Source organism: Penicillium alfredii (assembly GCF_028826965.1).
Source record: "Penicillium alfredii strain IBT 34128 chromosome Unknown utg000001l_segment0_segment0, whole genome shotgun sequence".
Lineage (NCBI taxonomy): Eukaryota > Fungi > Ascomycota > Eurotiomycetes > Eurotiales > Aspergillaceae > Penicillium > Penicillium alfredii.
In genome coordinates, this window is record NW_026622698.1 from 522,922 (window position 1) to 549,375 (window position 26,454).

At 51.4% G+C, this 26,454-nt stretch overlaps 9 protein-coding genes across 9 annotated transcripts; 4 read left to right on the forward strand and 5 right to left on the reverse strand.

Annotated features, from left to right (window-relative positions):
• Positions 1–421: 421 nt before the first annotated feature.
• NUU61_000196 (uncharacterized protein) lies at positions 422–1,772 on the forward strand (the record flags this gene model as incomplete). Its single annotated transcript, XM_056650780.1, has 4 exons — positions 422–605; positions 690–1,198; positions 1,283–1,529; positions 1,585–1,772. 4 exons carry the CDS (start codon positions 422–424, stop codon positions 1,770–1,772), a joined length of 1,128 nt encoding a protein of 375 aa, XP_056515630.1.
• A 272-nt stretch (positions 1,773–2,044) lies between these two features.
• On the reverse strand, positions 2,045–3,486 carry NUU61_000197 (putative C6 transcription factor; the record flags this gene model as incomplete). Its single annotated transcript, XM_056650781.1, has 2 exons — positions 2,045–2,902; positions 2,947–3,486. 2 exons carry the CDS (start codon positions 3,484–3,486, stop codon positions 2,045–2,047), a joined length of 1,398 nt encoding a protein of 465 aa, XP_056515631.1.
• A 190-nt stretch (positions 3,487–3,676) lies between these two features.
• On the reverse strand, positions 3,677–4,256 carry NUU61_000198 (uncharacterized protein; the record flags this gene model as incomplete). Its single annotated transcript, XM_056650782.1, has 2 exons — positions 3,677–3,732; positions 3,920–4,256. 2 exons carry the CDS (start codon positions 4,254–4,256, stop codon positions 3,677–3,679), a joined length of 393 nt encoding a protein of 130 aa, XP_056515632.1.
• Positions 4,257–5,627: 1,371 nt separating this feature from the next.
• NUU61_000199 (major facilitator superfamily domain-containing protein) lies at positions 5,628–7,338 on the forward strand (the record flags this gene model as incomplete). The annotated part of the gene is made up of 4 exons (XM_056650783.1): positions 5,628–6,102; positions 6,463–6,472; positions 6,542–6,677; positions 6,832–7,338. Coding segments are annotated over 4 exons (1,128 nt in total), but the record flags the coding sequence as incomplete, so codon positions are not given.
• Positions 7,339–7,967: 629 nt separating this feature from the next.
• Positions 7,968–10,004, reverse strand: btgE (putative cell wall glucanase (Scw11); the record flags this gene model as incomplete). The annotated part of the gene is made up of 1 exon (XM_056650784.1): positions 7,968–10,004. One exon carries the CDS (start codon positions 10,002–10,004, stop codon positions 7,968–7,970), a length of 2,037 nt encoding a protein of 678 aa, XP_056515634.1.
• A 4,237-nt stretch (positions 10,005–14,241) lies between these two features.
• Positions 14,242–15,482, forward strand: NUU61_000201 (uncharacterized protein; the record flags this gene model as incomplete). The annotated part of the gene is made up of 5 exons (XM_056650785.1): positions 14,242–14,300; positions 14,382–14,987; positions 15,043–15,084; positions 15,161–15,284; positions 15,354–15,482. The coding sequence occupies 5 exons, from the start codon at positions 14,242–14,244 to the stop codon at positions 15,480–15,482; spliced, it is 960 nt and encodes a 319-aa protein (XP_056515635.1).
• A 654-nt stretch (positions 15,483–16,136) lies between these two features.
• On the forward strand, positions 16,137–16,775 carry NUU61_000202 (uncharacterized protein; the record flags this gene model as incomplete). The annotated part of the gene is made up of 3 exons (XM_056650786.1): positions 16,137–16,208; positions 16,325–16,522; positions 16,620–16,775. 3 exons carry the CDS (start codon positions 16,137–16,139, stop codon positions 16,773–16,775), a joined length of 426 nt encoding a protein of 141 aa, XP_056515636.1.
• A 628-nt stretch (positions 16,776–17,403) lies between these two features.
• Positions 17,404–19,271, reverse strand: coaT (acetyl-CoA hydrolase ACH1; the record flags this gene model as incomplete). The annotated part of the gene is made up of 4 exons (XM_056650787.1): positions 17,404–17,631; positions 17,690–18,655; positions 18,778–19,018; positions 19,129–19,271. The coding sequence occupies 4 exons, from the start codon at positions 19,269–19,271 to the stop codon at positions 17,404–17,406; spliced, it is 1,578 nt and encodes a 525-aa protein (XP_056515637.1).
• Positions 19,272–20,903: 1,632 nt separating this feature from the next.
• NUU61_000204 (transcriptional regulator SIN3) lies at positions 20,904–26,164 on the reverse strand (the record flags this gene model as incomplete). The annotated part of the gene is made up of 8 exons (XM_056650788.1): positions 20,904–21,518; positions 21,576–23,657; positions 23,717–24,181; positions 24,246–24,939; positions 24,990–25,090; positions 25,165–25,823; positions 25,929–25,993; positions 26,064–26,164. 8 exons carry the CDS (start codon positions 26,162–26,164, stop codon positions 20,904–20,906), a joined length of 4,782 nt encoding a protein of 1,593 aa, XP_056515638.1.
• Positions 26,165–26,454: the final 290 nt, after the last annotated feature.

Sequence of the window (26,454 nt, forward strand, 5' to 3'; positions counted from 1 at the left end):
TTCTCTTCATAATATGGCTCAGATCTAGGCCAGAAACCCCTCAAGATAACTTTTGTAATGTACATCCTCCCCAGAATATCCCTTCCCGCATCCGGGTACCAGAGCCACCGCACCACCGGCTTGGTTAGGTCGATGCAGGAAGATAAAGGGGGAGCCCGAGTGGAGCTCGATGGAGCCAGGACCAGGAACTTGACGTCAAAGAGTTGATTTCTTCTGCAGTCGGCTCAGGCCGGTTCGCGTGTTGTGGAGACGCGATGAGAGATTTCTTTTCTTATAAAGATGGGCGCCTGGTGGGGGGAGGGCAGTGTAATTCCTTCCTTGAGAGGATCAAATTACCTTCCTCTTCTTGTTCTGCACATACACTCACGGTCTTCAAGTCTGTTCTTATAACTACGAGGTTTGACACTTGCACGTTGAAGCAATGCATGTTTCGTTGCCGCTGCTCTGCGGCTCGCTGCTGCCTTTCCTCACTGGGTCGCTTGCGCTGCCCAAGGCGCGCGCGGAGAAGCACTATGCGATCATGGACAACGACTGGTACACCGCAGGGTTTGTGCCGTTCTTGATTGCGCTCGATGGGAATGTAGATGTCTTGGGTCTGGCTTCTGGTGAGTTCATTCTCGTCCTTATTTCTGCCATTCATCCATTCTTCCCTCTCCTAGGACAAGTCACAAGCAACTAACTTTGTTCAGACACGGCCAACACCTGGCAGCCGCAAGTCGCCCTGCACGCGGTTGCAACCCTGGAAGCCGGGAACCTCAGCTGCATTCCCGTGTACCCAGGCGCAACCTGGCCGCTGATCAACACGCCGCATCGCTTCCAGGCCTGGGAGTCGATCCACGGCAAGCTACCCTGGGAGGGCGCCTTCGCGCCGGAGAACAAGACCTTGGACGCGCAGGGCAATGACCCGACGTCGGGAAACCCCAATCGCATTGTCAAGTCGGCGTTCAAGGAGGGTTTCCCCAAGGGTAAGCCGAACAACTCGACCTCGGCTGCTAACTTCATGGTGCAAATGGTCCACAAGCACCCGGGCCAGGTGTCGATTTACTCTGCGGGAGCATTGACGAATGTGGCGCTGGCCGTGCGCATGGATCCGCAGTTTGCGTCGCTGGCTAAGAACCTGGTTATTATGGGCGGATATGTCGATTTGAATATGCTCGAGGCTACGGGCAGTATCATGTTGGCGGATCTCCAGTCGGATGTCAGTAGACCTGTAGCCCTGGCTGATTGCTGTTCTTTTTGAAATGCTTTTTTTGATTGCCATTTGCTGACTTTTGAAATGCAGATCAATCTCATGATCGACCCCGAAGCCTCCAAAATCGCACTGACAGCCGACTTCCCTGAAATCATCGTTGCCGGCAACGTCGCCAACCAGGTGATGCCCGACCAGAAGTTCCTCGATGAGGTGCACGAGGTGCGCAACCCGTACACGGACCTCTTCCACCGCTATTACGATCTCTTGTTCCCGTTTTGGGACGAGACGGCCGCGGCACTCATGGTTGATCCGTCTATCGTAGTCAACCAGACCTCGGGTAGGCAGAATTTCTCTTCCTTCTCTGCCAGTGGATGTAACTGACTTTTTTTCAGTATACCTGGACGTCGACACTTCGTACGGAAGCCCCAATTATGGAAACATCCACGTCTACCAGAAGGCGCTGGCGCCTCCGGGCATTGGGAAGGTCAAGTATGTGTTCGAGGTTGACGCGGACAAGTTGAAGCAACGGGTCAAGCACTCGCTGCAGCATCCCAAGTCGTGCGCGGACTTGAAGAAATAGACTTTGTCTCTGGACGTGTGTGATGCACATGTTTTCGCCTTGAGCTGGTGTTTCCATAGATATGGTAGACAGGCTTGGACATGACGCGCTTTAAATGTCAATATGTATATCATCTTTCAAAATGCATTATTTTAGATTGTATCTTGTCTGGGGCTCTCAGTGGAAGCTAGACTGGTATTTTGATCACTTGGTGCTGAATCCTGGTGACCGGGATTTTTCATAAATGTAAGATCGTGTTTTTCATGCATTTCATATTTTCGTCTGAGTATGTATCAGATGACTGATAATATCTCGCCCGGCTCATAGCCCCAGGCTCGTTCGAGGTCTTTGAGCCGCCACAGTGCACCCCATCCGGTAGTCTTTTCGATAGTCTTGAAAAGCTTGGCAACCTGGATGTGCTCACTGTGGTGACTGAGCAGTTTTCCCGCAATATAGAGAGGCTGGATAGCATTAATCAAGTTCCCACTGTGGGGGTTCGTCAACGAAATCCCACACACTCTCCGCGCATGCCATATAGCCGAGTGATGCGGCTTGGAAGAAGGCAAGGTGATACTGGCGGGCTTCATGTCCAACATCATCATGCATGCCGCATGATACAACTGATTCCCCGAGATCGCAGCCCAATGCGCGAACAAGATTTCCGGAAATATTTGCCCCCCTCCGACACCCGTGGTCTTGATGGGCAGCATGGTCGGCGAGCGCTGCTCGAGCCAGTACTGAAGCTCATCCCATAGCCGAGTCCACTGGACGAGGAACGGACGAGTATCATCGCCGACCTCACCCAGCTCCACGTGGCGCGTTCGACGGCAGGCAAGATCGCACGTCTTCGCGCACAGGTACACAGCCCAGTTGGCGTGCATGTCCGGGGCAGCCCAGCCCTTCTGACAGAACAAGTCGCGGATCAGATCCTCTTCGGTGTCCTTGGAGCCTGCCGTCTGCGGCATGGCCGGCACCCATTTCTCGAGCGGGAGCACGGTGCTCTCGGCGCCGTTGGAGATGATGGCGCCGCAGAGCTCCATGCGCGCGTAGCACCAGAACACTGCCTGCAAATGGCCGCCTGACAGTCCGTTGACATTGAACGAGTCGAACAGCGCCGCGCACCCTCGACGTGGCGCCGCCAGTCCCGCGGGCTGACGGACATCAGCTCCATCACGGCTAGGATGCACACTGTTACCAACACATTCGGGTCCCTGGCTTGTAGACATGACGCGAGGAGCCGGATCGATTCTTGGTAGAGCTCGAGGCTGTCATAGGCCTTGTCGAGGCAGGCCTTGCGTTCGGTCTGCCGCGCCGAAAACGCCAAAATCGCGTAGAACAGCGCGGGCGAGCGCTGTGCGAGGATCGGAATATGGACCCCGAAATGTCGTGCCTCGTCAAACTTGTCGAGATAGGGCGCGCATTCTGTGATCCAGTTCTTCAGGTAGTAGATCAGTCGCACTTTGGGGATTGAAACCCGCGTGAAATCCAGGCTCTGGCGGGCGGCTCGGGGCGCGGGGCCTTCGGTTGGCTCCAACGGTGCTGGAGAGGCATATGTACTGGGGTCGAGACTGGCGACGGCAGTGAAGAGCACGCAGCGCAGTTCTTCTTGGAGTTCGAGGAACCGCGGGTTGGCGGCATACTCGTCCGAACTTGAGAATGTGCCGGGAGACAAAAAGGCTTCTTCCTCGAAGAGAGAGCCATTGAAAGGCTCTGGGATTCCTTCGTCTGGCAACATGGCGCGTTGCAAGAAATCTGGGGAAGGGTGAGGCGGGGAACACACCTAGGCAGCCCTGCCCAGGTGGAGGCATCCGCCACTTAGTCACTGAGACTCCCTCCGCCATCCATGGGCCGGGTAAATGCCACCACACCATAACCGAAGTCAATACAAGTCAAGATGACCTTAACCAGCTTGATCAAGCTTCAAACTATTCACCGGGCGGGTCTGCGCCCCGGTCGAGATTGGCATCGGGCACATGCAGGACTGCAGTGACGCACATACATACACGGTGATTTTAGGGCAAATTTCCTCAAGCTGAGTGATTGTGGCCTATCTTCCTCATCTATATCGAACAGAATCGAATCCTGAATCAGCATCTAATCTTGTGTCGCAGCACAAGAAAAGCGGATCTCCCAATCCTCCAACATCAACCAGCACTGATAACACCAACCTCCTCGCTCGACCCACCAGCACATCCTTTCCTGCTTCAGGAAGTCCGCGAGGATGCGAGTCAACGCCAAGCCCAGCACATCCACCCCCTTTTTCTCTTGGAATCTCGCAGTGCCAAGAGATGGTCGCATCAACCGTGTCGTGTCGCAGTGCTCCGGCCCCATTGCAACTGGGTCTTCTGGGCCACACCTTACGAACCATGGAGACGCCTGCCTCGGACGAAGCAGTTTTCGACGGTGTCTAGCAAGTATGCTGAGAAGTGGCTCTACGCGCATGGTATTGCGTGCATGGCTGGGCAGTTGAAGTGGCGACTTGTGATGGAACTGATGGAACTTCATATTGTCATATTCTTTTAATTGCTTTTGATTTTTCTTATAAAACCGAATCTGGGACATGAGTCGCAGGGCTGCGGCACAACCCTTCACAAGATATTACTATTATTTATTCCGGAGCCCTGATTATCTTCCGTCCTCATCTCGAATCATGCAACCTCCGTCCCAGTTCTGTCAGATCGAAGCGAAATGCACGGTTCGAGTGGGCTCCACGCCGTGCCCCAGCCCTCGCCCAATCACTCCCGCCCCCCCTGTAGATCCTTTGCGGCGCCCTGTCTCAGGTACCCGCGATAGATCAGCGGTGCGGGTTTCGCGCTGGTCCCAGGCTTTTCTCTCAGAACTTGCGTGGCTCCACGGCGGAGAGAGAGGGGGCATGCTATAAAACTTTGGCTTGTTCTCCTTCCATTTCTTTTTTTGGTACTTCGTTGCTATCACTCTCTATCTTCTTCCTTCTACTTTTTACTTCTTACTCCCCATTTAAGGTATGTCTCTTTTTTGAGGTTGATGTTCACATTTATGGAATGCGCTTCCTTTTCTCTCTCTATTACGCCAATATAATAATCCCCTGGTCGCCAACATCTTCTGATTAGATATTCTATCTTAGGTCATTCGTTTTACTCCAATCTCTCCCTCTTCCACAATGCGCGCCTCCGTTATCTTCGCCGGCCTCTTCGCCACCTTTGCCCTGGCCATCCCCAAGAGCCAAATTGCCTGCGGTCCGGTCAGTGACAATCCCCACCTGCAAAGATTCCTCTTCCGCAAATGATAAAACAAAAAAAGAAAACAGAAGGACCTACTAATGCCAGTACAATCAATAGACACCTTGCGATCCCGCTCTTAACGGCCAATACGGCGTGGAAGGTTCTTGCTGTCAGAGCCAGTGGTGTTCCAACGGGGTAAGTTGAAACAAGGAAAAGTGGTGATGATCGAGGGCTGTCAATGAGGACTGCTATCTCCCTGCCTTGGATTTTTATTGTCGATGCGAATCTTGAATGCTAATCTCTTGTTTTAACTCGATACAGACTTGCGTGTCCCAGGGCACCTACAAATGATTTCTATCCAACATTGCGCTTGCTCGATATTCGCACGGTGACTCGATGATTTCTATTTGGTGGCGATGATGGACAGTTGGGCAATGGAGATATGCGCCCTCGCTCTTGTAATTATGTTTTTTGATAATGGATATACAATCATCAGTCCAATATCCCTTAATAGGCCGTTTTGGTGTCTATTCTGGTATGTAGATCGGTGGACCCTCCCAATTCATGTAGGAATCCCAAAATAGTCCCAGTCTCGTTTCTTCCTTCCGCCGAAAGCACAATCAACATCGAGCTGTCTCGAAGAGCTCAAGTTAAGAAATTCTGGAACTAGATAGTAACGGGTTTATTGGAGCAACACCCCGAGAGCAAGCCCCGAATCCATGAGAGTGAATCAGGATATGCCGAAAGCAAGCCTAGCTTGCCAGCTCCCAAACCAGCGAGCGCCAGCTGGGCCTCCCTTCCAAACGAGACGCAAGTTATCTTGCTATTACTGGCGAAATCCACGGAAATCGCCTATCGGTCTTCGACACGCGCATGCCTTTTTTCCCAACTAAAATGGTTTGATCCTTCATTACCCGACTCTATCGTCTCTACGCAAGCGGGCACAATACAAGGATTCTCGACTGCTATCCGGGTGTTGAATGCAATTATTGTGGGACTTCTAGCGGATAGAGCAAGCATCGGAAGGAAATGTGTGCTTCTCTTGGGCTTATGCGGCTATGCCATTTCGTTTGTTGGATTGGCCTTTTCGAGATCATCCTACGTAGCCGTGGTTTTTCAGTCTGCTGGGGGATACTGGATGGAAATGCTGGGTTAGTTCGTACTATTCTGGCGGAGACAGTGAAAGAGAAACAGCAAGTACCCTTTTTTCTGGTCAGATGAGCAGATATCAGTATCCATGTTTCTTTACTCTTTTTTTGCCTTTTTTTTTTCTTTTTCGTTCCTCGCTGATTCAAACAGATATCACTCCTTGGTGTACACTTCTTTCCCTCTTCGCCACCATGAGGGTGCAATCGGTTCCATTCTCGGAGGCATCCTAGCTGATCCTGGGCACAGCTATCTTGCACTCTTCGGTTTAGGTTCTAGTGGATGAATGTCTAAATGGCCTTACGCTCCGCCTAGTCTGGCGAGTGCCCTATTGTGTCTGCTTATCGTGGTATTGGTGTTCCTAGGTCTTGATGAGTATGTATTGTACAGAGTAGAGGCTCGGTACTTAGCAATCTATCTAATATACTCTACACATCAGACTAGTGGAGCAGCTCGCCACCAACCAGATTTGGGCCGCCGAGCAGGAAAATCCATCGCGTCGGGTCTATGCCTTTCCCGCAAACCCTACTCGTACCAGCCTTTGGACAGTGATCAAAAGATTGATGGGGCGGAAGACGATGTGAGAAAGACCGGGGCAGGTCTCGCTAAAAGCTCAACGAGCTCTCGTTCCTCTTCCTCCCGTTCCCACAAATCGCCGGGGTTTGGTATACTACTGGTCCCAGCCGTGTTGATGACACTGATCTCACGGTTCCTGTTCAACCTCCACGACACAGCACACAACGTTTCTCTCCATTGTGTTTCTCCCTGCTCCGCGCGCTTCACCCCTCATCCACCACGGAATCCACTTCGGAGGTGGGCTAGGGTTAACAAGCTCGCAGGTGGGACTAGCAACATCCTCGTCGTGTACCCAACTGTCTCCAACCGACTGGGGATTCTACGCTGCTATCTATCTCATCTTCTTGCCCGTTGCTCTCCTTCTGTACGCGCTGATGCCGTTCTTGGTGTTTGTCCCGGATTGGGCTCTGCCGATGTGGGTTTCACTCGGGGCACTACTGTGTCTGAAGGCAATCTCGCGTACATTTACGTGTCCGGCGTCATCCATCATATTGAATAACTGCGTTTCTGATCCCAGTGTACTAAGTACGGTGAATGGGGTCGGCTCGAGCATCACCAATGTTGCTACTAGCGTCGGTCCACCTGTTGGCGGTTGGGTCCGGGGGCCGGTGGGGGTGGGATTGGCGCAGTGGGTTATTCTATGGCATCGGAGACATCTAGCTTGAGCAGATGGTTTCTAGGCAGTATAAATGGGTAGATGCGCAAATTCCAAGTTCAATTTGGCGATTCAAGAATATGCGATAAAGTGGGGAAGAGGTGAATAACGATGCTTCAGAGACGAACCAGAAAGGGAAGATGGGCAGAAAGCAGCAGGGGGTGAGAGCTAAATAGAAATCGAATGCGAAGCAGCAGAGGAAATCAAGTATCTGGACAGACCGAGGAAGCAAAATCGCATCAACAGTCCAAGACTACACGCTACAATCGACAAACTACAGTCAGGCTATATCATAAAAGTGCATCAATGAATCAACATATACAAACAACTAGAAGAAAACGCATGAACAAAGAAATCAAGTGGATGCAACCAGGTCAGTAGACAACGTCGAATAAAAGGTATATCTACCACATCAACATTCAAGATAAAATGGACAATAGAAAGCAAGAAGCGAATAAAGACGGGAAACGGGCGGGATGACTGGCCTGACTCCCCTTTCTCCCTTCTCACGGAAAACACGGAAGATGAGGAAGCAGAGACGAAAGCCGAGTTGAGGAACCACCCGGGCAAGAAAGTTAAGAAAACTCCTAATCCTCCTGTACAAGTTTTGCAAGATCCATCAAAGTACGGCGGGACGTTTTACTGAGTGAAGGAATCGGCGCATCCCCAGTACCGCTCGACACCGAAGTTACCGGCGGGCTTCCACAGGTCATTGGCGAATGAGAAGAAGATGGACTTGGAGCCGACGTGCTTGGCGAGAGACTTGATGGCGGCGGCCTGCTGGCTCTTACCAGGGACGGCGGCACCGTTGGTCTGACCCTGGGTGGGCCAGCCGGTCTCCAGGTTGAGGATGTCCTTGTCCTGGCCGCAAATGCTCTCCAGGAGCTTGAACTCCTTGGCAACAAACTCACCGGCCTGCTCGGCGGTGGTCTGGGCGTTGAAGAAGGGGTGGATGTTGGCACCGACCACGTCGACAGCCGTGCACAGAGACTTGTTGCTCTGCCACACGTTGACGGGCTCGGTGGTGGTCACATGGCCCTTGTAGCCCTTGGCCTCCCAGGTCTGCTTAGACGATTTGATGAAGCCAGCCAGCTCACCGGCAGTGGCGTAGCCATTCTGGATCGCCTCGTTACCGACGACGATGAGCTTAACCATGTCCCACTGTCCCCAGTTGGTGATGGCCGAGACGTCCTTCTGAGCACCCTGGATGCCCTTCTCATCAATGAAGACACCGATGATCATGTCCAGGCCGAGCTGCTTGCAGGCCTCACCAATGAACTCCAGGCTGCTGCAGTCGGTCGAGTAGACGCGGACGAGGTTGAATCCCTTGCTCTTGACGTCTTTGATGTCCTTGAGAACCTCCTGCTTGGTCTTGCAGCCACCGTCGGAGCTGTAAGGCGAGTAGGTCATACCGTACTTGCCCTCCCCAAGGACGGTGGAGCCGCCGGAGGGCTGGCTGCTGGGCTCGCTGGAGGGGGTCTCAGCGGGAGCAGCGGAGGTGGTAGTCGCCGGAGCGGGAGCCGGGGCGCTGGTAGGAGCACCGGTCTCGTAGGGGCAGACATAGGTGGACTTGGTGTCAGTGACAGTCACAGTGGACTCGGTCTGGGTGTAGGTGCCCGGGGTCAGGGTGTGCGGGGTCGGGTAGATGACCACAGTGCTGCTGGGGATATCGGTGGTGGTGCCGGGCACGACGGTGTAGGTGCCAGACGAGGGGCAGACGTAGGTGGTGGTCTCGATGACGCTGGTCGAGGTCGAGCCGCTGGGCTTGACAGTGGCGTAGGGGCAGGTGACAGTGGTAGCGGTCGAGACCACGGTGGTCACCTGGCCGATGGTGTGCTTGCCGCTGGGGAGCGCGGTCGAGGTAGCACCGCAGACGGTGGTGCTCTTAGTGACGGTCACGGTGTTGGCCGGGATGGTGAAAACACCAGTCGAGGGGAAGTTGGTCACAGCGGGGGTGGGCAGGGACACGGCCGGCACGCTGGGGATGATGCTGCTCAGGGCCGGGGCTTCAGAAGAGGGAGCCGGAGCCTCAGAAGACTCAGTCGAGGGAGCCGGAGCCTGGGAAGACTCGGTCGAGGGAGCCGGGGCCTGGGAAGACTCGGTCGAGGGAGCCGGAGCCTGGGAAGACTCGGTCGAGGGAGCCGGGGCCTGGGAAGACTCAGTCGAGGGAGCCGGAGCCTGGGAAGACTCGGTCGAGGGAGCCGGGGCCTGGGAAGACTCAGTCGAGGGAGCCGGAGCCTGGGAAGACTCGGTCGAGGGAGCCGGGGCCTGGGAAGACTCAGTCGAGGGAGCCGGAGCCTCAGACGAAGACGGGGTCGGGGTGACCGTGACCGTCAGGGTTCTGGTGCTGGTCGAGTGGACCGTGGTGGTCGAGGTGGTAGTCGACTCCGGGGCGGGAGTGGCCGTCGAGATAGGGGCCAGAGTCGGCGAGCCGTAGTAGGTGATGACCTTGGTGGTGCAACCACAGACCTCATGGCCGCCACCCAGGGTCGGGGAGCTGGCCGGGGCGCTGGCGATCACGGACGAGGCGACGATCGAGGACGCGGGGATGCTAGTCTCAACGCTCGCGGCATCGTGACGCTGGTGCAGGGCCTCGTGGCGGCGGTGGATGCCGTCGCTGGCCAGGGCAGAGCCCACGAAAGCGGCGGCGGCGGAGGCGAAAATGGCGCCCTTCATGATTGGAACAAGATATTCAACTTGCCACGCAAAGAATGAATGCCCGCTGAACGAGTGAAGCGGTGGTCAATGAAGTCAAGGAACGTGGATGAAGAAGGGAAAAAGGAGAGGTGGGCACGCAAGGCCTTTTGTTAGAGTGGATGGGGCACCAAGTTTAGGGGGGGAGAAAAAGAAAGCAAGAGAAAAGGGGAGCTGCGCAAGAAAAAGGGTCGAGCCCAAGTAGTCTTTTTTTTTTCTTTACTTGTTTACCCCTGAACAGTTCATACGGTTCGTACAAGGCCCGAACTGGTGTTCAGGCACCGGGGTATGATTGGTGGATATTGGTGGGTATCGGTGGGTTAAGTGGTTCCTGATTACCGCTAGGCTCTATATGCCTTAGGGCAGTATTGTATGCTTGTGTGATTATTCCCCTCTTACTGTACTCTTAGTATGAATGATTCTGGCTTACTCGGTTCGCTGTTCTCTATGGGTAACTGCAGCCTTGCAAAAATATCCATGTCTCACCAAGAAACCCCTTGCCGCTGGGCGCGAGACCGTTGCTACGTAATACTACCCAAGCCCTCTGCCTGGAGACAGGTCAGCACAAGGCAGTGCCTAACTAGTGCCAGGTATTCTGGACTAATAATGTAAGGCACGGATGCAGCTGCTCCTACGGTATATGGGGGCTGTCTAGATCAGCTCTATAGAATCGGCAAATTGGATGAGAGCAAGAGCACCACCTTGATTCAGATGAATACGTATGTGTCTCCAGACATAAATATACAATAATATTATTTAGTAAAGACTGGATTTCCCTTAAATGCGACTCTTACAAGCCAAAAATGCCCATCGTGCCCCGTCCTGATCGAGTAAGGTGGCAGCCCCATCGGGGCCACCCAGCGAATACTGATTGGCTCAGGTGGCGTCTTTAATTTCCGCCTTGCCGATCGTCATGTGTGTATTTTATCTCCTGATTCACTGTATCTCCTATATATTACGGTATATTTTCTGTGTTTTTTCTATTTAATTATATGTACAGTACAATGCGTGTCTATCCGTGGATACTTTTTTATGTACTTCGCTGGCTCGTACTCTTATTCTCTTATTGTGAGCCTGTACGATAGTGATTATAGTACAACGTGTCTGACCTGAATTTATTCCTTCCACACCTCCATAGGAAACTAGTGTTTTTTCGGCTCTCCATGATATCTCTACTTTCATCCCCGCCCCTGACGATCCCCACCGCCTCGTCAGCACCATCGCCTCCTATCGCTGTGCCGATCGTCCGGGGGGGGTTGTTGGATACAGGGTACACCGCGTGTTCTGGCCCCGGGGACCTTCTTGGAGGAGTCTAGCTCGCCTGAGTCTCATGCGAACGGTGGATTGAACTGTTCTTGATACCAGTATCAAGTAACAGTAGGACACTCTCTCGAACTATGCATCTATACATGCCCCATCGCTTCACATTGTCTTCCCCTCCACGAGATATCAAGGTCGATGCACACACCAACGCTGATCGCAATGATCAGAGATGGTCTGGATCCTTGGTCTGGTCTCTGTCTTCATGGGGCAGATCCCAGTGGTCGTTACCGGTTGACCACAGCCGACGGGGGGCGATGCCCACTCATCGCCCTAGTAAAGAGTGTATGTATTGGAATTTCAGTCGCTAGTGGCGCTTCACTTGGACTGGAATTAGATTCAATAATTCTGCTCATGATCATGAGCAGAGTTACAATAATGATAATCATTGTTGAAATATCAGAATATTAACCATTATAATCATAATCATAATGATGACTGCCGTTGGTATCTCGTTAGGGCTAGCCCACTCAGACCGTACCATACACCATCTCAGGGGCACATTCTCACGCCTTCCGCCCATATTCTGTTTCGAAAGTGTCTGTGCACCAAGTCCTTTTGTATGTACGCGGAAAAGCCCGCCCATTCCGGCGCTCCACCACGCAGTCTCGACCTTCCTCCGCCTCTTGGCGACGGTTGACACGAAAGTCAATCCAGGAACCGCGTGGCGAGGATAATTCCTAGGGTTGGTGTTTGGGATTAAGGCTTGGCGACACCCTTTCTGAGGTTATCTACAGTAAACGAATGGCACTGGGTGTAGATTTCTCAGGCTGGTACAGACTACTGCAAAGACAAATCTGCGATGCGTATATATATATACACACAAAGCGAGTGGCCACCGTTGCATGTATTTTCTGCGTATACAAGGTATCCTAATTTCTATCTTGTACAGAATAATTCTTGACTTCATTTCGACCTTTTTTGGTCTGTCTGGATAGAATGGGATTCGTCTTCCTTCTGATGTTGATTTTTGTGTGGTCGCTTCTTGTCACAAACCCTAAGAAACACCACGTTGATGAACCACCCAGGCAAACCAGCAGCCAAAATAGGCCCGCAGCTATCAAATTGTTGAATTCAAGCGAATCTCCGGTCTTTTGAATTTTAGCTTTTGAACGTGCACGGCCCAGGCCTAAAGACATCTAGCTTGGTTGGTCTTTAAATTTGCAAGGGCCTCCGGGTTACAGCTAAGGGGGCCCCAAAAAATGCCAAGAGGGGTCCAACAGTCGGGAGAATATTACGCCGAAATTTTTGGGCCCCCCCCCCCCAGCTCACTGAGTCGACCGGGGCATAAAATATTATATGTATAATAAAATTTCTTACTAATAATACTTTCTTTATCTATAGATCAACTCTATATAATATATTCAAAGATTAACAAACTTATACCAGATAAACTATAAAAAAGATAATTTAATTAACGTATAAATAATACGTTGACTAGAAGATACTCAGACCCTAGCTCAATCGGGGTAGTTTCTCGTAGTGGTCAGAATCGGGGTCTAAATAAGGGATCATAGAAATACTATAAAGGTTCTATAATATAGTAGATGTAGAATAAAAAAGATAAATAAAAGATTTATATATAAAATTAGCTTATATAAGAAGGAATTATTTGGACCCCGGTCGATTGAGCGAGTCGACGGGGGCCCAAAAACTACGTCAAATTTTGGGCCCCCCTTAGCTGGGTGCCTAAGGGCCTCGGATGTCTCATCTTAAGTTTCAATTAATTAGTCAGTTATAATCTGTCTTTTCTTGTCCTAACCTCCACTGATTCTGTCAAAGGCTCTAAACTTTGAATCTCACAGTATCTGCACAAGATCATGAGGGTTAGAACAAAGATATATATAGTGACACAGCAAAAGTTTCGACACTCTCGCCCCACATCACTATTATTCTATGATATTCTGCCGGTAGATAAATAATCAATCAGTCAAAATAAAGTACGAATTTTGTTCACATAATGCATACTAACCCTAACTCTTGATTCACGAAACGTATCTATTAATTCTTATCGAGCTCCCATTACCTATAGAGAATATAATGAAAATTCGGGGTAAATATAAGATATTTGATAGATGTATAAGGTAAGCGGTGTGGCGGTGGGTCAATTTTGGAGTGTCGAAACTTTTGCTGTCACTGTATATATAGATCCCATGACGTGGGTCAATCCTGATTCTCAATAGATCATAGAAACAGGGATCATGCTCTTATCACCCTTTTTCTTCTATTAATTGGTTTACCCTTCTATAAATTCACCTAATAATAGAAGGAAGGGTCCAACCAGATTTGATTTAATAATATAAGATGTGAAGTGGGGGTTGAAAAGTGGGAGGATTCGACTTGGCCCCCTACATGGCCCCCCGTACAGTCGTAAATCCTTGTTGAAAAGAATAAAAGAAAGAAAAATAGATTAAAAAAAGGGATCGGCAAAAGAATTAGAAAGTAGAGGTAGAATAATAATGAAAATTAATTAATTGATCTAGGAGAAAAAATATTAACAAAATAATAATAAAAGCAGAAAATAGCTATCTATATATTTAATAAAGAATAAAACCTCCTTAATAGGATAGAATTCTGTTTATAAGCCTTTTGAATCCAATCTTTATTCTTTACTATATCTTTCAAAGCCACCTAAGCGAAGCGAAGGTCAGCGGGCTTACATGGTCTGATTGGTTCCACAGCCAATCTCACACTGGCACTTATTTTTAAATATTGGAGGTTAGGGGCCGGAGAATGGTCAGCACTTGTGTACCTCTGTACCCGAGTTGCGGTCATCTTTCTATTCTAAGTTCTTGAGCTGGTGGGTGCGCGGTGGCCATAGAAAATATTTCTTACATGTAGATTTTCCATTCTACAATCATTTTCTCATGTGCTCTTGGATTCCTAGCTGACCTTCACCATGCGCGTGTTTTGGATCTTCGCCTTACTCTCGCTAGTATACGCCCATTCCCCTCCCAGGTATATAACCACGAACCCAAAGAAAGAATAGAGAGAGAGAGAGAGAGAGCGAGAGGCTAAATTCCTAAAACTCTTGTATAGCCGGCTAAGCGACTCTTTCGGTCTTGCTCAGCGAGATAAGCCACCCGTCCCGGACAAGCCTTTCCAGAAGGGCACTTTCTTCTACTATGCAGGATTCAACAAAACGAAAACCGACCAAGACCGTATCAAGCTCTACGAATCCACCTACAAAGACCTCCTAGACCTCCTGAAAACAGTGCGCGCCCAATCGGTCCCTAACGACATCTTCAGAATTTGGTTCACGAGAAATGATGGCGACGTCGCGAAGGAGATATGGAAAACCATGGAGGACTTGATTACACCTGCCGCTGCCAGCAAGAGAGCGGACGACAAACCTACCACTCCTGTGGCCTGGATAATTAGGGACGACCTTTTTTTTGGTTGCGAAAAGGGGGGCGCGTATAGTATACCATACGAATGGGTCCAGGAAGAGGTGTCGCAGGGTTTGCAGGACGATAAAATGCCCGCCAATCGGTGGATGAAGAAGGAGGATGTGATTATTCATATCTGCGACGAAGCTCTGAACAATTTTTCGAAAAATAAACCAACGTGCGCAGACGTGGAGAAGCGAACTACAATGGGCTTTTCTTTGGTTGATTTGCCGTCCACCTTGTTCCACGAGTTGATGTGAGTGTATGCCTCTTACCTTTAGCATTATCTTGTTAGCTAATATTCTGCAAAGTCACTGGCCTCTGATCGGAAAGAAGGCACTTGCAGAGCATGGGTAAGCCAAAAAGGAAGAGAGAAAGATAAAACTAGCACGAAGTTCCGCTAGCTAACCTACGTTAACCCATCTATAGTCTTGACCAAGATCTCATTGACGACGAGGAGAAATATAGCGCTTATCCGGCTGCCAGACTAGCGAAAGATAGCTGTTCAGACTTGGCCGTCCGCAATCCGATGAACCACCAATACTATGCGCTGGTAAGACGACCTACGCATCTATTGGATTAACGTGATAATGTATGCTGACTAGATATTACTATGACCTAGCACCTTGATACAAAGAACAAGTGCCATAAGACCCTCGAGGCTCCGGTTAAGGGACCTATAGTTCCGTATAAGAAATTGGAACTCGTGAAGGAGGTCGTACATCAGCCCGTGTCGATGGGGAAGGCATAGATAGTGGATATTTGTGACTTTAGTTACATTATTCAGTGAATAGTAATCCATGGATGATAGTGATGAGTCGGTATCAATACTCATAGGAGATATAGGAAATCCGGTATGTAGCTAAACTGCAGCCCATTCGTCTACTCAAGGCCCAATTTAACTAATCTCACAAGAATTAAGTTAATTTATTAATCTATACCTACAGCGGAAATGAAAATCTCATCTACTTCGCTCACACCACCCATGGACCCAACGATCATGCCACACCCACCACATGACTATACCACTCACCACCACCACACAAAAAGCCGCACCAGCATAAAGAATGCCCAATAATAGCAACAAAATACACCAGCATACTTCAAAAAACACCTGACACATGCCTCGGCAAGATCCGGACCCGACCCATCCCCGGATCGCATGGTTCGGCCGCACCACCCGCAATACGTCATGACTTCCTTCTCTCCCTACCCTACCCTCAAACCGGATCCGGCCGATGCCCAATGGCATGGATCGGAGATCATGTTACGCAGAGTCTTTTCTTTGCTTCGAGGGGCTCCATCGAAACACCTAAGCCTGTCACGTTGCAGCATTCAATTCGGCTTCGTCGCCGAGCTTGCGCCCGAAAAGCCGATGATTCCTTTGGTTGTTGAATATGTAATGATGTGGGATTCGGCCGGCGGAGATGATGGTCAGGTCATGTTGTCTGTGGCTGAGCAGTACTTCGGTCTGTGTGTCTGTTTGGGTTTGCCGCGGTAGCGAGCTGGTATATCACAAGGGGATTAGAGAAAGAGTATATAAAGACATGGTGGGCATGGCTCAAGAAGATATTTTTATCTATACTTCAACAGCACATAGTGAATACTCCAGTCAACAAAGACTACACTCTACAACATACCTCACTTGATCTGTCGATTCACAACTCCGTTCAACAAACCATTCCAATGACCACCTCTTCCACCTCATCCTCGTCTTCATTCCCACAGGCAAGGCTCCAAAACGACTTCGGAGCTGATTACTGGGTCCGCAATTCCGCCCACGCTCACCGCGTAAGTCCTTCTAGTCTTTCTATCTCTCCAACCATATTTCCATCCTCGAAACTATATAAGATACCGAAGCATATACACTAACATGTACAAATAACAGCACTCCACTGCCGGAAGAGGCCTCTTCGCCGGTCTACAGGATGTCAAGCAATACAACGTGGAGCACGGCTGGGCTAGACGCAAGTCTGGGGATGTGCAGAGCGGACTGCTCGGAAATCTGTGGAGCCGGTATGTATACAATTCCACATTAATATGATTCCCCTTCCTTTCTTTAATGGTTTTGTGTTTGTTTTCTTGGCTAACTCCTTTGGAAAGATTTACAGGTGGATCGTATCATCCGCCGACGGCTTAGGAGGGATATAGAGTGATGGGAAGAAGAGAAAACAGGCTCTTCTAGAAGAATACTAGTGAAATAAATAATTTCTACTCTGGATTGAATATTGGTTGATGTTTTGGTATTTGTATATTCATACATCTCTGCTGGATTTGTTAATATACTTGGCTTTGGAGTTTGTGCTGGATTAGTGTTTTGTCTCTACTCAGCAGTTCAATAAAGCATACAATATACATACTTGACTACCTACCTGAAGAACCAAGAATAATAGTGACTGGACTGCATACTCCCACTACAAGACTAAAGCAGGAACACAAGTACTAGGAGAACATGTTCAAGTAGCCGTATAATCACAAAAAGAATACATCTTATAAACCTTCACTAAGGTCCGAGTATAGGCATATCTAAAGACCCAAATAAAACCGCTATGATATGTACAAAAAAGAGAAGACACCCACACCAAGCCAGATCCGAAATTCTATGACATGACACAGAAAAGAGAACCATCAGACCCCTTCCTCATCACACACTATGTGTTTGAAGAATGAAATCACTCCCATGAGTTGATCTTCATGGTCCCTTTCTCCTGCAGATTCTGATGCATCTTGAACGCCTGGAACAGCAGGTGCGGCTCGTGGCCCATGCCCTTGCGCAGACACTCGAACTCGGCACGGTCGAGGTAGTCCGTCAGGATGGGCTGGTATTCAGGGTGGGCGCACTTGTCGATGATGACGCGGGCGCGTTCGCGGGGGCAGAGGCCACGGACGTCGGCGAGACCCTATACTTATTAGAATGGAACAAAGAAGAATAACAAAGAAAAGGGATAAGGGACATACCTGCTCGGTCACAACCACATCCAGATCATGCTCAGTCTGGTCGATATGCGTCGCAAACGGAACAATGCAGCTAACACCCGTGGGATCGGTCTTGCTAGGCCGCGAGCTGGGCGTGTGCATGATACTGTACTTGGAGTTGCGCAGGAAATCCGCCGAGCCACCGAGCCCATTGAGCATGCGCGAGCCCAGCACGCAGGTACTGTTGGCGTGGGCGTAGATGTCGACCTCGACGGGGGTATTCATGCCGATGCAGCCAAGTCGCCGGATGATCTCAGGCGAGTTGGACACCTGCTGCGAGCGTAGCAATAACTTGCCGGCATACTTCTCCCAGTTGTCATAAAAGCGCTTAAAGCCCTCGGGCGAGAAGCGGATGGACGTCGCGGTCGCGAAATCGAGGTTTCCGCTGTCAAACAGATCCAAGAACGAGTCCTGCAGCACCTCGGTCCACACCTTAAGGTTGCTGAAGTCGGCGCCACCCTTGCTCAGCCCGCCGATCACAGCGTTGGCGATGTTCCCGATGCCCGACTGGATGGGCAACAGATTCTGTGGCAGGCGCCCGTGGTTCACCTCGTGCTTCAAGAACTCAATTAGGTTGCTGGCGATCGCCTGTGACCCGGCATCTTCGGGTGCGTTCGGCTGCGTCTGGTCTGGGTAGTCCGACTCGACGATCGCCACCACCTTCTCCGGGTCCACGGGGATGTACGGCGTGCCGATACGGTCCTCGGGCGCCATGATGAGGTAAGGCTTTCGCCCAGGCGGCAGATCCGATCCCACGATATCATGCAGGCCCTCAAACGACGGGCTGGCCGTGTTAACCTCGATAATCACCTTGTCGGCCATCTGGATCAGTTCGGGCGACGCTCCCACCGATGCACCGGGAATAATGCCGCCATTTTCTGTGATGGCCGATGCTTCAATAACAGCCACATCCAGCTTGTTCTGCGGCTTGTCCATGGTATAGTAGCCCTAAAAAGCGGGAAAAGATAGAACCACCGATTAGCCCTGCCGATCACTTGTCACCCGGGGAGAGCGGAGATTGCCAGCCCCAGACACCCGTCAAACACGCGTCAAGAAAAACCAAAACTTACATAGACCAAATCCGAGGGAAACATGCTCAAGTGCTTGTCAAAAAACTTGATCTGTCCGTTGTTGATCCCATTGGCAATCTCCTTGCCAACCTGGTGCGGACTGCGCCGCTCGATCATGTTCAATCGCGCCCAGCGGTTCTCCGTCTCTGCGCCGGATGACGCACCCACGAACAAGCTGTACTTGAGTTTGCCTTCGAGGTTGTTCTTCTCGACATGATCGGCCAATGCGGTGGGCACTTTCCTGTCAAGACAATGCAGTTAGCCAACAACCATTTCGACTTGTGACTACGGTCAAAATAGGGAATAGTAGAAAAACGAGGAGCGAAAATGAAAAAATAAAGACAGTCATACTTCGGATATCCAACACCTGTAAACCCAGACCATCCAATGTATGAGCCATGCGGGAAGAGGTCAACGAGATCCTCTGCTTTGGCGAGCTTGTTGAGATACGAGGGCCGGCGCACCCGGCTCCTCAGCAGAGCAGAAGCAGCCATTCTGGGGGGGAAAAGAAAGGAACAAGAAGAGAGGAAAGGAGAGGAGGGGGGTTTCTGTGTAATCTGTAGAGAGTCGTGATATAGGTGAAACGAGGCGAGGGAGGTTGAAGAAGTAAAGAAAAGAAAAGAAAAGAAAAAGGAACCCAGACGATAGAAATACGCCACACACAAGAACCCCACGGGCAAGTCAACCCTCGATGCCGGTCTCCACCAGAGCAGAATGCGATGCCGGCAGAAGGGATAGACACTGACACACACAGGAAGACAGACAGAGCTGGGTCCGCCACAGGGTATGTCGTCTCTTTCCCGCCCCAAACTAAAATCCTCGGTGTTGGGATCGGGCGAAAAGGGATGTCGAAAGCAACCTATATTTTCTTTCTGTGTGAATTTCTATTCCATCGCATCAGCAAATATATCTCTTCTCTTTGAATATGTTATAGATCTAGTGGAATCGATGATGACTCCAGTTCGGGACTAGCTCACGCTGACGTCAACCCGGCACTCGCTCGGTTCCGCTCGGGCTAATCTCGCACGAAGAATTCCCGAGGACGAAAGGAAGGATTGAGTAAGACATAACCGAGTTGCCGATATTAAAAAAAAAATATATCTTGACATACATAGTATAGAATAAAGCTGCTTGGTGAATGAATGTATTGCTCAATCTACAAAACCCACGCGTTCGGCCTCCACGCTGGAAATCCTTCGCGGCTCTCCTTAGTCGCTCGTTAGTGTGCTCTCCGGGCCGAATCTGGGCCAGTCAGTCCACCTCCCCGATCTCTCTCCGTATCGGAAGGTAGAGGTAGAGAATTTCGGCTATTTGGACACTCGGGCACACGGAGCTGCAGCCCTATGACCCTTTTTATTTTTATTTTTATTTTTAACCATGTTCCTACTCGGGACACCGATAGTAGACACTACCGCATCGAGTAATGAGTCCCGTGTTGCCAATGCCTTCCGGGGTGGGATGAGGGATCGATCACCAGGTCCCAATGCCCAAAGAGGAAAATTGAAAAAGGGGCGTGTTTTGACTCAGGGTCTCTTTGGTGGATTTGCCACGCAAGATATTGACTACATACATTGCATACTTCAGTCTTTGACTATAAAGTAGAGTATTCGAAGACATCAAAACCTTGCGGTAGAATACATGGAATACAATACAGCCCGGGCTATGGAACTGTAAAAGAGAAAAAGAAAAAGAAAAAGAAAAAAGAAAAAGAAAAAGAAAAAGAAAAAGAAAAAGAACCATTCATCCCGGCGCCGATCATCTTCGGACGCCCTGCCCCTGGCCTTGAGGCTCCGATCCCGGACCTGATCGGGGGCCATGGGGACATCCCGGGAGAACAAAGAAAGAAGAAGTAAAAAGTAAATTGGCAAAAACAGACCATTTGAAAAGTTTTGGGGAAAAAGAATAAGAAATAAAACAAGCCCGTGAGAACTCATCGTCGCAATTTCCTCGTATGTCAGACGCCATCCCTTCTCGCAATCAAACAAATGCATATCAATCTCCGGCCGATCACGCCCGGTCAAAGAACAGAAAAAATAGGAACATTAATACGTGGGAAGAGAAGAAAAGAAAAAGAACAAGTTATTCACTGTTCAGCTTCTGCCGCCGCAGGCTCTGCCTCTGCCATTTCAGTGTCGGCCTGTTCGCCTGTTTGGGGGGGCCTGATCCTCCTTGGCGCCAGACTCCGGTGCGGGTGCAGGGCTGCCAGTAGAAAGGGTGCCATTCAGCCAGGAGCGGAAAGTCTGGTTCGACTCGTCGACCTGGTCCTTGCTCAGACCGTGGGCCCAGCCGGGGTTGTTGACAAACTTCTCGACAAAGCGGTCACGGCGCTTCTCGCGGACAGCAGCCTTCTCGGCGGTGAGCTCCTCCTCCTGGCCCTTCAGGGTCTCGGCGTCAGTGTCCTTGTCGGGGATGGGAGCGTTGGAGCGCCAGAACCAGTCCTGGCTGGACGGCTGGTAGAGCATGGTGTAGTTTTTGGCGCAAATTCGAATGATCAGACCGTCGTGGTGCTGCAGGCGCCGGTAGAAGTGGTCGTACTCCTCGTCCTCTTCCAGCTTGCTCGGCAGGTTCCGCTTGAGGAACGGCATACGCATCTCCGAGAACTGCACACCTTCGGTCAGGTCGCGCATCGAGAACGCGCTGACATAGTACGACCAGCGCGCCTCGGGGCTCAACTCCTCAGTGTCAAAGGTGGCGTCCTCGGTCGTCAACACCTGCACGGTGACCCGGCGTTCAGAGGGGAACTGCACGACAGAATTAGCGATAGAACAGACATCCAACAAGAAACAAAAAATACTCACAAAGGTGACGCGGTAAATGTCGCCCTCCTTAATCAACTTCTCCACCTGCTTGCGGTATTGGATTTCCTGACGATGCGTGGTTTCGTCCCTTTCCCGTTCTCGGAAGAAAAGGTTCGCAATGTCGGAGCTACGGTCTCGCGAGTCGCCAGTGAAGATAGACGCCACAAACTTGGAAATGGCTGCAAAGATCCGGTCCAAGTTGTAAAGCAAGTACCCACCTTGCATGTAGAAGCGGCGCAGAGTCTCCTCCAGATGAATCTGGTCAATATCGCCCTTGATCACTTCCTCGCACATGCGCACGATCTGTTTGTACAGGTTGGCCTTAGGGTCGACATCATAGAAGAAGTCACCAGGCAACCGGTCAATCAAGCACAAGTCGTTGGCAGGCTTCTGCAACAGGCCACGGCGGACCTGCTCACGGGCATCCTCTTCCTGTTCCTTGATGCACAGAAGACGCTGGTACAGAATCTCAAAGGTCCGCAGGAAGCAGATGAGATTCAAATTGCAGTACATGTGGTGCTCGGTCTTCTTGTACTTCTCGTTCAGGGTGTATTCGCGTTCCAGGTTGAAGTTACCTTCGCCGGGATGCTCCATCCACTTCAGCTCAGCCACGTTGAAGGCGTCCTCAGAGTCGGAAACAGTGGCAGAGGTGACAACAGGAGTTTCATCGTGGTTGGTGGAAGCCCCATCCTGCTTATTCTCTTTGGACTTCTCGGTTTGCCGCTCAAGAGCCTCACGCAAGGCATCCAGCTTTTGTGTGTTGACCACCTTCTGGCTGGCCGTCGAAGCGTCATCAGCTGCGAAATTGTCTTCCAGCTCCTCGGCCGGGGTAGCCCCGCTCGACAGTTCCTCCATGTACTCATGGAAGATCTCACGGTCCAGACCAAAGAAGGCAGGGACAAAGTCCTGCAAGAAGTTGATAAGTCGCTGGGGCTCGGTGCCGAATCCATTGGTTGTCCGGTCGAAATACAAGCAAAGCAAGTGGGTAGTGTCCAGGAGAACGCCCAGATCCTTGAAGGAGAATTCGCTCTGGTACTTTTTAGGAGTCCATCCAGACTTGCGAAGATTCTGAGCTTCCTCAAACTTGGCCTGGAAGTCCTGTTGAATGTTCTTCGCGATGAAAAGCTTCTTGTCGGCTTGCTTGGTGGCAATCGCCTGGTGGTCAAGACTGCGCCAGTAGGCTCTCTGCATCTGCTCGCGCCACACCTTGTCCCACTCGCGTTGACACGCCTTCCACTCTTCGAGCTTCTGCTTGAGGCGGTAAAGCACAATAGGCAGGACCTGGCAAGGACGCTCGAACATGTCCCGAATTACTTTCTCGCCACGCTGACGATCGTAGATCTTCTTGATCACACGCTGGTAGATCGCTTCACTTTGACCACCAAGACCACGAGGCAAAGTGAAGGCCGCTCGCTCTTGCTCATTCATCTGGAGAAACTGCTGGCAGATGGGCTCGATCAACTGGATCGTACGAACACACGCCTCGATATGATGATCATAGTCATGGCGGTCCTCTTCGATGCGATGCAGGGCATCTTCGTACTGGTTCTTCCTGTGTGCAACGAAACCAGAATCCTCGGACGCCCAGGTGGGGTGCGATGCCCAGTCATCATTCAGAACCTCGTCGCAGAGCTGGTCACGGCCAGTGCACGGCTTTTGGCGTTCCCGCGCGGGAAGAAGACGATAGCTGGGACCGAGTGACCGACAGTGCGCCAGATTGACCACGCCCGCCTCATGCTTCGGCTTGGGATCGATGGTCTTGTCCTCAGGCTCGTCGATGCTCATGAACCGCCTGAACCAGCTCATAAGTTCAGCATTGGAACCAATGTATCCTTCCGCTCTCTTGACCAGAACATGGCGGTCCAGTAGGTCGGTAGTGTACAGGTTGCACAGCTTCAGGAAGTCACCGAAGACCTGCTTGTTCGCAATGAATTTCTTGACACGGTCAAAGAATGCAATTTCTTCTTGGCTGGGTGTCATCGACACGGATGGCGGGATTGGTTCAGGGAGCGCAGGGATAAGAGTCGGAGATACATTGGGCATATCAGCAGCCGAGGGCTTGCCATGGTGGTATTTAGCTTTCTGTGATGTTGTTAGACCAGTCCACTCGACATTTAATACAAAAAATACCGAGCACTTACCTTGTTGACATTGCCGAACTGCGCAGCCTGGCCGCCTCGGCCCTGAGACTCGGCCATCCGCGCAGCCTCCACGCCAACAGGGCCCGAAACAGACGAGGTGACGCCCGCGCCACCAGGGCCACCGCGACGCTTCTTGCTATCTTTCCCAGAGTCTTTCACATTGAACTGGCCGAGTGGAGGCATTTTGACATCCCGGCCAGAGGTCTGTGAAGGAAGACCCATAGGTTCTCCACGAAGGTTGCTCAGAGGAGCTGCTTCTTCAGCTTGACGAGCTGCCGCCTGCTGCTTGGCATGGGCAGCAGATTCTGGCAAAAACTGCTTGAAATCCTCCAAGAGATCCGGGGCAGTGTTGAACAGCTGAGTCACCTGCGCATACACATCTTGGATGGGTTTTGACTCTCGCTGGTACGTCTGCAGGATTTCAAGAAACTGCTTGTAAATCTCAGGAGCACTCGAGAAGCGGTTCTGAGAAGTGAAGAAATGAACAGTCAGCATGATTTTATTGTCACCTCGCCACAAAGACACAAACCTTGATCTTGTTCACGTAGCTGATGGCGTGGTTGAACTCCACTGGTCCACGCTTGTTCAAGTCCTGGGCACCCTGAAGCATTCCCGATCCAACACCGGCCAAACTGTTCATCGGCTGGGTCAAGCTCGGAGTCTGGCCAGCGGCAGAGGTAACCTGCAGGAGAGAGGGTCTACCCAGGCCGGCAGACGCTGCCGAGGCAGCACCTTGGAGTTGGGCTACTCCGCAGTGGTCCTGCTGGTGAGACATGACGGAGGCAGCTTGTTGTTCCTGCTGGCTCGGGTAGCCATAGTGGTGGTCCTGCCCGTGGCCTTGTCCCTCCTGTTGATACATGCCTGGCCCCATCATGCGAGAGCCGGGAGAGTAAGATCCAGGGACGCCACCCTGCTGCTGTGCCTGTTGTTGCTGGGTCTGTTGCCAGCCAGGCCGCGACTGGTCATAGAGGTCTGGGCGACCATGAGGGCCAAGACTACCGGAAGGTCCCAAGTCGTTTGTGGTTTCATATGGACGCCCGGCACGCGGCATGCTCAGAGTGTTCGTTCCCGATGGAGTGGTGACCCGGATGGCATCGGGGTTATCTTCGGTGCCGCATTCAATGCGGTATCCCGGAGGTAAGAAAGTGTTGAATCCCTGGATGAGGGCGGGGTGGCCATTGAAAAGAGTCGATACACGCTGAATCACGCCAGGGGTATCAATGCTATCATCGTGTTAGATCGGATTGATAATGTCAATAGACTCAACACTCACGCCTGGCTCTTGAAGTCTTTCATGATGTCAAGGAAACGGTTGTAGACATCTGGCTGGTCCACAAACCGGACCTTGACCTGATCCAGATAGCTGAGCGCATCCTGAGGTTGCAAAAGTATGTCAGCTGCAATCCAATCTTTCTCCCTTGGGGCAGGTACTGTTCAAGCCCACTTACATTGAGAATTGGCTGCTGGCCTTGGGCGAGAGCCGCAACATTCCCGGGTATTTGCTGGCCCGATCCGTTGTATCCCATCATAGGCTGACCAGGTGGGCCACCGGGGTGTTGCATGTAAGACCGCGGGGTACCTTCACCATGCTGCGGCATCTGCGGGCCAAAGAGGCTAGCCGGGCCCCCTGACGAATGTGCCGCGCCCTGAGAGCCACTGGGAGGGTTTCCGCCGAGGTTCGAGAGGAGACCATTGGGACCATGAATGGAGTTGGGGACTTTCGAGGCGACAGGCTGGTGGAGGGGGATCGAACCGGTGTGACTCTGGACCGGGTGGTGTTGCTGTTCGCGCTGACGCTCCATCTGCTGGCGTTCAATCTGTTCGCGCTCGCGCTGCTCCCGTTCTCGATGGGCCATCTCTTCCTGTCGGTGGCGCTCCAAGATTTCCCGCTCCCGGGAGTCCCGCTCGCGCTCGGGGTTGAGTGACTGGGGAGACGCATGCTGCATAGCTTGGCCGATGCCAGGAAGGGAGTGACCAGTGGAGTGAGACGGACCCGGAGGATGCGGACCATACGTCGGCGGCTGGTGTGAAGCCCCGTGGGTCTGGCTCAATTCAGCTAGCCCTGGGAGGGAGTGTCCGCCCGACTGGCCGCCGGGGTGGTAGGGACCTGGAGGAGCAAACCAGAGTCAGTTCATGCATGTTCCCACGGCAGTCGGTGCCATCGGATGGCAAGAAGAGCACAAATGGATGTATTGATTGAGGGGGTTCTCACCAGCTGGAGGGGGGAGGACTGGCCCTGAAGGCTGCGCCGCTGGGCCTTGCTGGGGCGGATTTTGACTGAATTTGCGACAGGCCAGGTCAGTCTCTGAGGTATCGAGTCATCAAGCACAGCAGCACTGGTTCATACCTGAACGACCCCAGGGGCCGCGGTTGCTGGTTCATTTGGTCCATGCTAGGATGCGACGGAGGCCCTCCAGAGGAGTGCCAGCTATCGTTTCCCGAGTTCATTCTCGGTGCATGAACAGGAATCGGAGAGGGAGGGGGGAAGATGACGATTTTCGGAGACGAGGATCAGAAAAAATGGCGAGGATCAGGAAACAAAGAAGAGAACCAAGGAAAGAAAACAATGTGAATGTAAGCTCAAGCTCTCTCTCCCACTCTGGCCTGGGGGTTATTCCACAGCCAACGCTCAGGTCGCACTCTTGTCACAGCATGACCTGAGCCCTGGAAGAGACAAAGAAGCAGCCCACAGCAAAATAAAAATAAGCACAAAGCAACAGTGAAGCAAGCCAATAGGC